Source organism: Tachysurus fulvidraco, chromosome 2 (genome assembly GCF_022655615.1).
Source record: "Tachysurus fulvidraco isolate hzauxx_2018 chromosome 2, HZAU_PFXX_2.0, whole genome shotgun sequence".
NCBI lineage: Eukaryota > Metazoa > Chordata > Actinopteri > Siluriformes > Bagridae > Tachysurus > Tachysurus fulvidraco.
In genome coordinates, this window is record NC_062519.1 from 1892759 (window position 1) to 1905258 (window position 12500).

At 44.7% G+C, this 12500-nt stretch overlaps 1 protein-coding gene across 4 annotated transcripts in view; it reads right to left on the bottom strand.

Moving 5' to 3' along the window:
• The window catches only part of pax7a (paired box 7a), a 52682-nt gene that overhangs the window by 12679 nt on the left and 27503 nt on the right, over nucleotides 1-12500 (bottom strand). For 2 of the 4 annotated variants that reach the window (XM_027168806.2, XM_027168805.2), the window contains exons 6-7: nucleotides 4618-4783; nucleotides 4341-4537 (exon numbers count right to left, since the gene is read on the bottom strand). In XM_027168806.2, the coding sequence (XP_027024607.1) occupies nucleotides 4341-4537; nucleotides 4618-4783 (363 nt within the window). Of the gene's footprint in view, nucleotides 1-4340; nucleotides 4541-4617; nucleotides 4784-12500 lie in introns of all 4 variants that reach the window. The other 2 variants (XM_047803796.1, XM_047803788.1) reach the window with 1 other exon arrangement.

The window sequence follows — 12500 nt, forward strand, 5'->3', positions numbered from 1 at the left end:
CACACACACACACACACACACACACACACACACACGGGAAGTGTGTACAGGGTGGTATAAATACAGATATGCGCTCATCTGCTTTGAGAGCTAGCCAGCTGACACCGTGCCCAGTCTACAGCTTATAATAATGCCCAAGTGTGTGTGTGTGTGTGTGTGTGTGTGTGTGTGTGTGTGTGTGTGTGTGTGTGTGTGTGTGTGTGTGTGTGTGTGTGTGTGCGTGCTCATTTATATGCAGGAGAAACAGAGGTCTTGTCGAAAGTCAGTAAGGAACACAGAAGATGGAAGCTGGAAGAAAGTGAGCTCATTAGACGATGTGTGTGAAGCACTGAGCTGCAGCGAGGCCGAGGAGGGAAACGATTCAGTCCGAGTCTCTCGCGTCTCTCACGTCTCTCGTCCCTTATCTCAGCCTGACAGTTGTTGAGAGCCAGAGAGCAGCAACAGTGAGAGCGGTGAGGACGGGCAGCACGGACACACACAGGCCCGGGGACAAGGATCAAAGCGAGGAGTGTGAGGAGTGTGTGCATTGAGGCTTCCTCACTCTCACTCTCCATCCTGACTCACTCACACGTCCAGACATTTCTCTTCTCTCATTACAGAAATCCTCAAGGTGTCGGAGTCAATTAGGACTGAAACAATACAAAGATTTTGACTAATGCATCCATTTAAAAGGCAATGACTGCAATGGATTAACCAATCACGCTGATTTGGGCTGTAACTTTTAAAATATTAATTTATTATTAAATATTCCTCCCTACGTCATCAGAATCAAATTAACCCCACAACTCTCTCTCTCTCTCTCTCTCTCTCTCTCTCTCTCTCTCTCTCTCTCTCTCTCTCTCTCTAACACACACACACACACATATATTATATATGTAAAAACGTCTGTGTATCTTCTCGTGATTACATCTAATATTTCTGTGCATGACATCATGGCCGTTATTAAGGGTCTCGCAGCGTCTCTGCTGAGCTCCACATAGTGACACGTCCTCTACAGCAAGGAAGGAAGGTGAAAAAAACATGGACATCCACATCGTCTTCCTTGTTATTATCCTGACCTGAGTTTCCCTAGTGACCGCTGTCCATTTTCTCCTTCCCTTCTTCCAGCACCTGCTGTGCTCCAAAGTGAAAAAGGGCCTAAAAAAAAATCCCTACCACCGTACCTCTGGCCTGGTCGAGCACCGAGCACGAGCTTAATGGATCTCGTTTTGACACGGCGGCGCTGCGACTTCGACCCCCTGACTTCCTGCCAATGGCGGCGAGGACGAGCGACGGCCGGTGAGCGGCGATGAGTTTTTTGCCGGTCGTAATGAGAAAATGTAGTGTGTCTGTGTGGGTTATGGGATTGTAAAGGTGACTGCGACGGCTGTCCCGAGATCAGCAGGGATCCATTACCGCAAGCCACTCGGCCACCGCAACCTATTTGCCAGGAGTGATAACATTTTGGTCCATTTCTACCAGCCATAAGGAGAAATAGCTTGTCTCCACCGAGCAGATGTTCAATATACTGCAGCGGTGCTTTATATCTACGAAAGGGAAGAGCTTATTTATTTATTTATTTATTTATTTGTTTGTTTGTTTGTTTGTTTGTTTGTTTATCTTTAAAGAGAGAACTTGGGAAAGGAGTACTGGGAAAGTGTTAGGATCACCATAACGTAACCTCACAACTCTTTATCCAGTGTATTTTAAAGAATCTTTACATTTCTTTCTGTTTTTAAAAAAAAAAAATCTCAGGACTCCAGAGACTTTTTAGCCTGGTGTCATTTCTCCTAAGGAACGTTCATGGGGCCGAACGAAGCGAACGACCCGTTATTCGGGAATCTCTGCCGGAATGCCAGGAATCTCCTTGCTGTCTTTAAGTTTTTAGCCAGATTGAGGTTTAGTGCCGTGTGTGAGAATCGGCGCTGAAAGGACGGATGTGGAGTTCAGGAGTAAGTGACTGCAGCAGATGCTGGAGTGCGGTAGGGATTCCTGCACTCACACTCGCGCTGAGGTTTCGTGTGAAAGTGCTGGCAGTCACAGAGCACAGAATCGAAGCTGAGGCTGAACTCTGGCTCTGCTGTCAGGCCGGACATATATCTCCAGCCCGATGAGAGGCTGATGGCTCTAGCACATGGCCCAGAGAGAAGGACAGAGAAAGAGAGAGAGAGAGAACAACAGAAACCGACTTCCACAAAATGGACAGAAATTTCGACGTGTCAGGCGTTATTAGGATTTAATAAATGTCACAAAGTGCTGTTTTTTTCCCCATAAAACTGCATAATTCCATAATTATCATGCACCAAAATTCTGAACTGTTTTACTTCTAAAAAGCCTAAATGTATTTTCCAAGCAGACCCCCCCCCCCCCCCAAATGCCATACTTTTACAAAATTGTTAAAAAGCTAGCGTCTTCACAAAAAATCGTTTCTCCTTCATCCCAAAAGCGGCAAAATTCGAATACAGAGCATTAAAGCAGGAAACGTTTATCGGGGAATCCTGAGAAGCCGATTCTGTAGCCGGGTTTTACGGCCGCACATTAAACCGTGTGCTGGGGCTTTTACGCAGGTTGAGCAGGAGAGCATTAGCGTTTAAAACCTCTGTGCTGTGATTAACAATCACACACACGGCGAGGAGCCCGTGTTATCCTGCTGCAATGGAAAAGCTCTTTTTTGTCATCAAATCCTTCATTCTTTCTTCTCAGGGGAAAAAAAGGGAGAGAGAGAGAGAGAGAGAGAGAGAGAGAGAGAGAGAGAGAGAGAGAGAGAGAGAGAGAGGGGGGTAATAAGAGAGTGAAACAGAGAGAGAGAAAGAGAGAGAAAGTGAGTGAGTGAGAGAGAGAGAGAGAGAGAGAGAGAGTGAAAGTGAGTGAGAGAGAGAGAGAGAGAGAGAGAGTGTGTGTGTGTGTGTGTGTGTGTGTGTGAGAGAGAGAGAGAGAGAGAGAGAGAGAGAGAGAGAGAGAGAGCTAATACCACGAAATGTTCCCCAATCTGCTTTCAAAAAAGAATGAGAGCGAGAAAAAACTCTCAATAAAACATGTGAGCGAGGGGTAATTGTGGACAAATGCAGCATTAAAATTCATTTTCAACTCTTTACACACCATTTCAATCTTATTTTCTGCTTGTTAGCCACATCTTGTTGGTGAGGGTCAGCAGGACTGCCCAGTATTGATGGGTAATTGTGTATAATTCACTCTTCACTCGTGTCAATACGCATCATTTTTCATCTCTCTCTCTCTCTCTCTCTCTCTCTCTCTCTCTCTCTCTCTCTCAACACACGTTCATAACACAGCCGGTGATCTGCATGGCGACTCACGGCAACTGCACACGTGTTTACAAACGCACGCCAGTCGAAGGCCAGTCTAATGACACTTATCCACTCAGACTGACGCTTCACATTTACATTTACACCCTTATCCAGAGTGACTTACATTTTTTATTTTCAATTTATACAACTGAGCAATTGAGGGACGATGGAGCAGGGATTCGAACTCATGACCCTCCTGTCAGTAATACGACGCCTTAACCACTTGGCTACCACATCGCCGTTATTTTGTGACGTTTAAGTGAGCTTTAGTGCGGAATGAGACGGGTTCTAAACCCTGCTCTTAATCCAGGGAAGAGGAATGTTTAACACATGGAATGCAGAAACAGGTTTTTTTCCCCCGGGGTGAAGAAACACTGCTCTGAAGCATTTACGGTGTTAACACCACAACATGGTGCCAAACGTGTTTAGCAACAGACATCCGATCGGGAACTGAACAGCGCTTCAGACTCGGGACGTAGCTGAACAGCACTGAACAAAAACTGCTCAGAAGATAGAGTCAGGGGGAAAAACACCGAACATCACAGAAGTATGTGGAAATAAATGAACCTGGTCAAAAACACTACAAACTTAAAAAGATGAGAAACCTGTGACAGATAACAGAAGCCGCTCGGGTACCGAGTGACAGACCTGCAGCTGCACTACAGACAGAGCTGCTGTTACAGATAATGAATCAACACCTTCTGACCAATCAGGATCCAGCACTTAAGTGTGCTGTAGTGTGGATTATTTAAATTAAGCCATGACGCCTTGGTAAAACTGCAATGAAAAAAGAAACTCTTGATTCGGGATTAATAAAAATAAATCTATTAATTAATACATTAAATCTCCGGTTTATGATGTTTAAAAGTGTTTCTTCACCTGGCCCATGAATAAAAATCTATTACTCATTTCTTCCCACTTATCTTAAACACAATTTCAACAAAGGGACAGAGGGATGTCGATGTTGGTGAAAAGTCTGATCAAATCCCATTTTAATACAAACCGCAGCTTTAACATTGCTCCAACACTGATGAAGGTGATTTAATGTCTTCTGACCTGTGGGGAGAGCCCGTTGCTGACCGGGTTCATGTGGTTGCTCGAAGCCGACGGAGTCATGAAGGTTTCCGAGTAGCTGGAGAAGGTGTGGCGATTGGACGAGAGGCCGTATGCGGAGCTACCGTCGGCTGAGAGCCCACCCTGGTGCATGGAGGAAGGTGGGAGAGGCTGAGGACGATGCAACGTGCTGCTGCCGTCTACTATGCAAACACATACGGTGTTAGAACAAGAACAAACAGCGAACTGAAGGAAGAACGTCTTCGTGACTGGTTCTTACCCTGGGAGAGGGTGGTACTAGGATAGGTGGTCTCTGGGAGCTGATAGGTTGGCAGAGTTGGCATTCCAGTTGGAGGAAACCCTCCAGGTAACAGGTGGTTAAACGCTGCCAGCTGATTAGCTCCTGCTTGTTTGCGCCATCTGGCTCGTCGGTTACTAAACCACACCTGAGGGGAGACGAGGAAAATAAATGAGTAATAATGTTTAATAATAATGTTCAGATAACACAAAGGACTGAGGGTGAGCTAAAAGGTTATTCTCTTAACAAGACATCTCATTTATTTGCTAATCAGACCAGAAAGGGAAAACGACATACTGTAAAAACCTAAAGAAACAAAAAACTGTTCTAAAAATGCAGAAATGTTAGAAACTATTTCGAAGCAGCTGCTCAGTCTCGATCTGCTAAAACACTTTTCTGCGCTAGTAACCGTTTGACATGGCACAAATAAATCCAAATGTTCATTCTATTCAGAATTAATAACCCCAAATATTTACTGCCCAGACGTAAGCGCTAACACGGCGGGGATGATTGAGTGCGTGTCCCTGTGGGGATGAGTGTTTTATCACACAGCGAGGCCCCTGTTGTTCTTGCTAAGTGGCTGAAGCTGTGTTCTGTGTAAACAAGCCTCCCCAAGCTGCCGTTTAGAGCGGTTGCACGATCACCGACAGACCCTTTTGATGCCTCGGAGACGTCCAGAACGATGTGCTACGAAGACGTTCTCGCTGAAGAAGAAATAAATATGCCGGTGCGAGGCTCTGCCATCGAATGACTTGTCTTTTTTCTACATAAACCATTGTCACTGTCATCGCAGTACAAAATAAGCTCCCACAGAAGCGACTCTAGACGCTCTGTGGTGATTTACACATTGTAAAAAGACTTCTGCTTCAGCAAAACATGAATATAATTAGCGGACGTGAAAAGGCTCGGCCCGTACAGACGGCAACCTGTTCCATTTCACCGGGACAAGGCCGGGGCCCCGTGTGCGCCAAAGGTTGAACGACATTGATCTATGCCTCGCACTGGCAATTCATCCGCGCTTAATACACTGTCAGCGCAGTTCATCTACTGTTGTGTTTCAAATGGCCCGCTCTATTGTGAGGCAGGATGAAAGAGCGGGACAAAGAACTCTCAATACAGCGAACTGAACACTGGCCACAAAGAGGGGGCGTCCCTTTTTAAACAGCCCTTTAAGAGTTCCACTTTCATGGTATGCACACAAGGACGCACTCTATTCGGAGGCGGTGGAACCGCAGACACACTCGACAAAACACACATGCACAGACACACACCCACTCCCACACACCCACACACTCACACACACACACCCCTTTCTTACCCCATGCCCCCACCTTTTCCCAAAGTGGTATTTATATTGTCTGTGTGCAAAACTGTCAGGTCGCTAGCAGCTAGCGTCTCATTCAAATCGGCTTCAATGGATCTTTAGCGTTTGATTCGACCAAAGATGACTCTTACCCATCTGTCAAGTGTTCGAATCAAACCCCCTTTTTTTTCTTTAGTGTTTAGTCTCAGAAAGTGACGCCCACCCTTCCCCCACATTCAGTCTCTAAAGCTCATGAGGGGGGCCTTTAACTCGGACTCGAGCCTTAATCCATTCCACATCGGCGGTGAAAAAAGCAGCGAAAGTCGGCCTCATGTCAACAACTGGCTCCATTAAGGTGCGCTGGAGCGGTGGCTGGGCTTCAACGGATCTCCTACTGGGGTTGGATAAACAGGTCTCCAGGCGCCAGGGCACAGAAACAGGGATGCACCACTTCCTTTCCTTAAATGACTATGAAATAGTAGAAGTGTCACCTGACCTTTGACCCCAGGGACCCTACTCTTGACCCTGCCGCTCTTTTAACTCCACAGCAATTGTTTGCCTTCTTCGTCTAACGCGGTGTGATGTCATGCTTCTGAGCTGAAGCTTAAACTGCTTAAAGAAGAAGGTTGTGGTTTAAAAAAATAACCTGTTACTTCAGTCTGACTTTCTGTTACAACAGAAGATTATCTGCTCAGGATCCTGCACTAGGCGTGGACACGATTCTATAATCACAACAAAATCCTGAACCTTTTGAGTTAAGAGTATGATCACTGAAGTGTGTCATTTAACTCAAATTCAGTCGCGTTCAATTCGCTGAACTCTGAGGTCAGCATCTGCCTTCAAATATGCAAACGCTAAAGACATGAGGAAATCACTAAAAGCCTCTAAACACAACTCTTTGTGTTTGTGTGTGTGTGTGTGTGTGTGTGTGTGTGTGTGTGTGTGTGTGTGTGTGAGAATGCAGACTGGGTCCAGGCCACACCAGCTGCAGTTCTCAGCTGAATTTTAGAGTGTGCTCTGGAACATCATCACAAAGTCACCTTGGACAGTCCCAGTTTTCCCTCCATCCCACAATCCAGACTAATTCCTCCACAGAGACTCGTCTCATCCTTCATAAGCGTTTCCTGACTTCTGAGACTGATGAGCTGCCGCCTTCTGAAGGACGACGTTCATGTTCTGAGATCCTGCACATGAGAACAGCTCACAGTGACGGCAACAGGAAAATCCTCTGCCAAACTCATCGAAGGCCATGCCTTCTATGAGTTTGGTCATTTATGGCTGATTATTAACAGTGTGTATGAGGAAACTTTTGTAAATCTGGCTTTTGTCAGATTTGTAAATCCAGCTAAAAAACTGACTAAAACGTGAAAGAGCTTCTTAAACACGTCATGCACTAAACATTCCAATAATGCAGCTCGGTCTCTGCAGCTACCAAAGACACAACTATCGCTATCTCTTTTTACAGGGTGCCAATACTTTTGCCCGGCTAACTGTCCGGCTAGTCAAATATGTCTTTGTTCCATGATAAACAATAATTAACCGGTATTTATAAAATCGCAGTAACCCGTCAGAGGTTAAATATCGGTCGGGGTTCGTGCTGGGATACAAGCGATTCACCTGAAATAACTGAAAGTAAATTCGTTAATTACAAATAAATTAATTTGAGATCCTCAGGGAAGTTTCACCGGATGTTAACGGTACGGTGGAGTTTGTTCTCCCCGTGCCTCGGGGGTTTCCTCCGGGTACTCCGGTTTCCTCTCCCGGTCCAAAGACCTGCATGGTAGGTTGATTGGCATCTCTGGAAAATTGTCCGTAGTGTGTGTGTGTGTGAATGAGAGTGTGTGTGTGCCCTGTGATGGGTTGGCACTCCGTCCAGGGTGTATCCTGCTTTGATGCCCGATGACGCCTGAGATAGGCACAGGCTCCCCGTGACCCGAGAAGTTCGGATAAGCGGTAGAAAATGAACAAATGAATGTCATGTGACATGTGTAGCCAATCAGCAGCCAGTTTGCAGTGCCTGTAGCCCCAAAAACAAGAACCATTATTTTGTCTGCTGATCCTGACCAGGTACGAGACACTCTTTAGCTAGAATCTATTTTTCTACCTCTACGTTCTCATGCCAGAATATTTTTTCTAGACTTTGTGGGTTACAGTGACACACACACACACACACACACACACACACACACACACACACACACACACACACACACACACACACACACGCACACACACACACAAGCAGAGCGGCACTATGCTAATTAATGTAGCTGTGAGTGCGATGCAGAGGGATTAACGTGATAAGTATCAGAGAATACAGAGCAAGTGAAAGCAAGTCATTTAAATTCTAATAATAAGAAAGTGTTCGAACATTCACACAGATGCACTGCAACAAATTTGCTCGTCTGCAATCTGCACCAAATCCTATTTATTCTTTTATAGAACATAAGCTGAGACTCGGAGGAGCGCGGGGCTTGCCTGTCGGGCTGGGTGGGATTTCTGTGCAAGAAACTTACTGTAATAAATCCTGGACGCATCTCAATATGGCTATTACACATAGAGGATCACGCTAATACTAGCACGTCGTGCTGAATTTCTTCTTTCCCCTTTGTTAATGCTTTTAGTACAAGCAATAAAATATTTAACCGTCCTCTCCGGGGCTGCTAGCGTAAAGACTCGACACTAGCATGACTCCCTGTTCTAACTTCTTGGCAAATTGATTTGTACGCTTCGTAAAAAGGCGATGCTTATAGCTTATTAGATTCGACCGACGATAGCACCGTGTGCTACGTTTATTAGTGCTGGAATAACAATCTGTGTGACGAAAGCTGAGCAGCTAACTTGAGTGAAAATACGTCAGTGCGAATTAAATGAGAAAGCAATGAAAAAAGTGCTGATTTACACTGAGCAGGAAGTTCGTCTTCTGCTCCTTGCCTTTTGTCTACATGTCTTTACGTCTAGCTAATGTTTCAAAGCCAAAGCAGCAAGCTTCTCTTTCTCTCTCTCTCTATCTCTCTCTGTGTGAAAGAGAGAGAGATCAGCCATCAGATCTCCAGTTCAGCAACGGGGGGGCAGAAGGTGATGCTCAGAGAGACTGGACAGACGTCATGCCAGCATGGAACTGATACGGATCCGATCCTGCAATCTATCAACCGGGGCGATAAAACTGCAGCGGGGGCTTCTGATGAAGATGGATGGGATGAGGAGCCTTGTGAGACGGGTCTGGAAGCGGATCTGACACCGAAGATTCTGCTCCATGGTGAAAACATTGATCTAGGGTTATCAGAGATGTCAGATCTCATTGCTTTTGGTGTTTAAAAGGAGATGTTTAACATCTCTGAGTTTGTGGGGCATTAAGGACCAAGCTTTATATTGTTTGGAAGTTGTGTTAGCAGCAGCATGCTAGCAGCCTGACTAGCTGTCAAGAGGACTTTATATGTATTATATTACAATTCCTCTAGGTCATGATGTTATTCCATATATGTAGTGATACTATTATTGCTAATCTTAATAATAAAAAAACAACCTCAAGGGGGGGAGCACGGTGGCTTAGTGGTTACCACGTTTGCCTCACACCTCCAGGGTTAAGGGTTCGATTCCCGCCTCCGCCTTGTGTGTGCGGATGTTCTCCCCGTGCCTCGGGGGTTTCCTCCAGGTACTCCAGTTTCCTCCCCCGGTCCAAAGACATGCATGGTAGGTTGATTGGCATCTCTGGGAAATTGTCCGTAGTGTGTGAGTGTGTGAGTGAATGTGTGTGCCCTGTGATGGGTTGGCACTCCGTCTAGGGTGTATCCTGCCTCAATGCCCGATGACGCCTGAGATAGGCCCAGGCTCCCCGTGACCCGAGAAGTTCGGATAAGCGGTAGAGAATAAATGGATGGACCTCAAGGGGAAAGTTCCTTATTTTCAGAGAAGTAGATTTTTTGGTCTACACCATTAACTTATGTTAAGTATTGAACGTCTTCGTCACGTATCACTCCACAGTGGAGTTAATATGAAGCTCATATGAAAATAGACACTCAGGAATTTGTGGTGTTTCATCACTATTTTTGTTTTTCTTTACAATACTAGAAGTGATATATTCATAGAAAAGTTCCAAAAAAAAAAGGATATTTTCTCCACACAGATATTTGTATCTTCAGAGTAAATGCTGATATCAAACCCATTTCTGCTCTCTGAGCTGCTGCAAAGTGTTCATCTAAAAAAGCAGCTCAGATTTATCTTTAACACTAAATTTCAGTGTAAGATTATCGAGAGAGGGAAAAACACACGTCTCCGTCTCACACTGAAAGAACAACAGACTCATGGCCAGAAAAGCATTCATTTGTTTACACTATATATATATATATATATAATCCTAGAATCCTATAATGGTGAACTAGAACGTCTGTGTACTGGGGGAAAAGGTTAAATATAAATAAACTGATCTGTGTTTAGCTCACATACTGTACAAGAGCGCTTGTGTGACATTTACATGTAAAGTATTTCTGAAAAATAATTCCCAGTTTTAACTAACCAGAGGCTTTTCTCATAGGAACAAGACCTTTTCTAATAATAATGGGATCCATATCACGTAATAATGAGATGCTCTTGGGTTTCTGTGAGATTTTTCTTGTCAGAAACGGGGCTTGTGTCTCGAGGTGTTAAGCAGGGATCGTTTATTAATTACTGATCTAATTATATCGAGAGTAGCGTAATGTCCGCAGATCTGATCTTCAGCTTCAGCACGTGCTTGAGAATGGTCAAGGAGGTGAACAAGAGCCTGCAGGAGGCACGGCTGTAATATGCGCTGAGCCTGGAGCAGATGATGGAGTGGTGGTGATGCCTCTTCCTCACCCGACGGCCGTTAACTTCAGCACAGATAAACCGACATCTGCTGGATGGGTCTCCACAGCTGAAGAGTAGCAGGTCAGTGGAGCCGCCAAATGATCTTGGGATATTTTGGTTCTTGGTGCCTTCCAGAAACACTACAGGAACGGTCAATGGACACACCAAAGCGCTTGGATTAAGGTTGCCAGAGTGATGTTTTTTACACTAAAGTCAATCCATTTTATCTTTTATTTTGGGTTAGTTTAATAATAGTAAATAAGTCAAATAAGCAAGAGAAGCAAATAAGTCGAGAAGAAGAAGAGGAAGCAAACAATGGGTCCTTGTAAGAACAGATATTGTATCTATGGTCTGCTATCCATCATGTTCAGTTTCTGCTTTGTGAGGAAAAGAAAAAAAAAACATGACCTCCAGAACGAACCCCGGTCGAGGATTGGGCTTTCGCCCAGACTGCACAACACTCATGACCGACGGCTATTATTTACTTTGGTTAATCACAGCGTCTTTCTCATGGTGACCTTTTTTTAAAAAAGAAATTGAGTTTGAAATGACCTTTGGAGATTTTCAAAGTGTCTCAAAATTAGATTAGGAGGAGAAAACTTCATTAACAAATTATATATCGGTGACACAAATTCCTTGGCTCTTCACATGACATCTTTTAGCGTCGTTATGCTGATGATTACCAGCAGCTCTGGAGAAGGATGTAAAATCTTTCGAACCATTTTCCCAGTTTCAGTATGAGATCTAAATAGAACCCATAATTATCCAACGACAGAACAGAGTACTAAGAGCTAAATGTTAATCTGCTGGCAAAATAATGCTAGCAAGTTGGAGTTTCACTCAGCACACACTCTAAGACAAAAGAGTTCATTCATTCATTCATTCATTCATTCATTCATTTTCTACCGCTTATCCGAACTTCTCGGGTCACGGGGAGCCTGTGCCTATCTCAGGCGTCATCGGGCATCGAGGCAGGATACACCCTGGACGGAGTGCCAACCCATCACAGGGCACACACACACTCTCATTCACTCACACACTCACACACTACGGACAATTTTCCAGAGATGCCAATCAACCTACCATGCAGGTCTTTGGACCGGGAGAGGAAACCGGAGTACCCGGAGGAAACCCCCGAGGCACGGGGAGAACATGTAAACTACACACACACAAGGTGGAGGTGGGAATCGAACCCCCAACCCTGGAGGTGTGAGACGAACGTGCTAACCACTAAGCCCCCGTGACCTCCCAGACAAAAGAGTTCTTCAAAGGTGATCTACTGGTTCCCACAAAAGAACAACCAAACATCCCAGAAGGCTTTTATCATCCATTTCTTTTAGAACTCCCAAGGACTATTCAGTAGAAGTTCTATGTTCTATTGTTTCTTTATCAGAAAGATCAGAAATTGTGATATGCCAAGAACCCACAATAATCCATAAACATCTCACTAATATGTTCATTCTCAACACCTACAGTACTAACCGATCAGAATCCAGAATTCACCAGCTCCGCCTAATCGTAACGCTGTCTAAAACACAAGCTAAAGAATATCTCACGCTTCGTGAGAGAGAGCATCGTGTTCGATCGGTTCTACGTCTAGTACGTCTTACTGCGTTTTCCCATAATTCAAAATCACAGGAACAAAGCTGTCCATGTGAATTATGTTTTTTTTTCTGCACAGGCTCTTGTGTTTACTGCATCAGCACGTCTTCGGTCAGATTATAACAGATGTCCT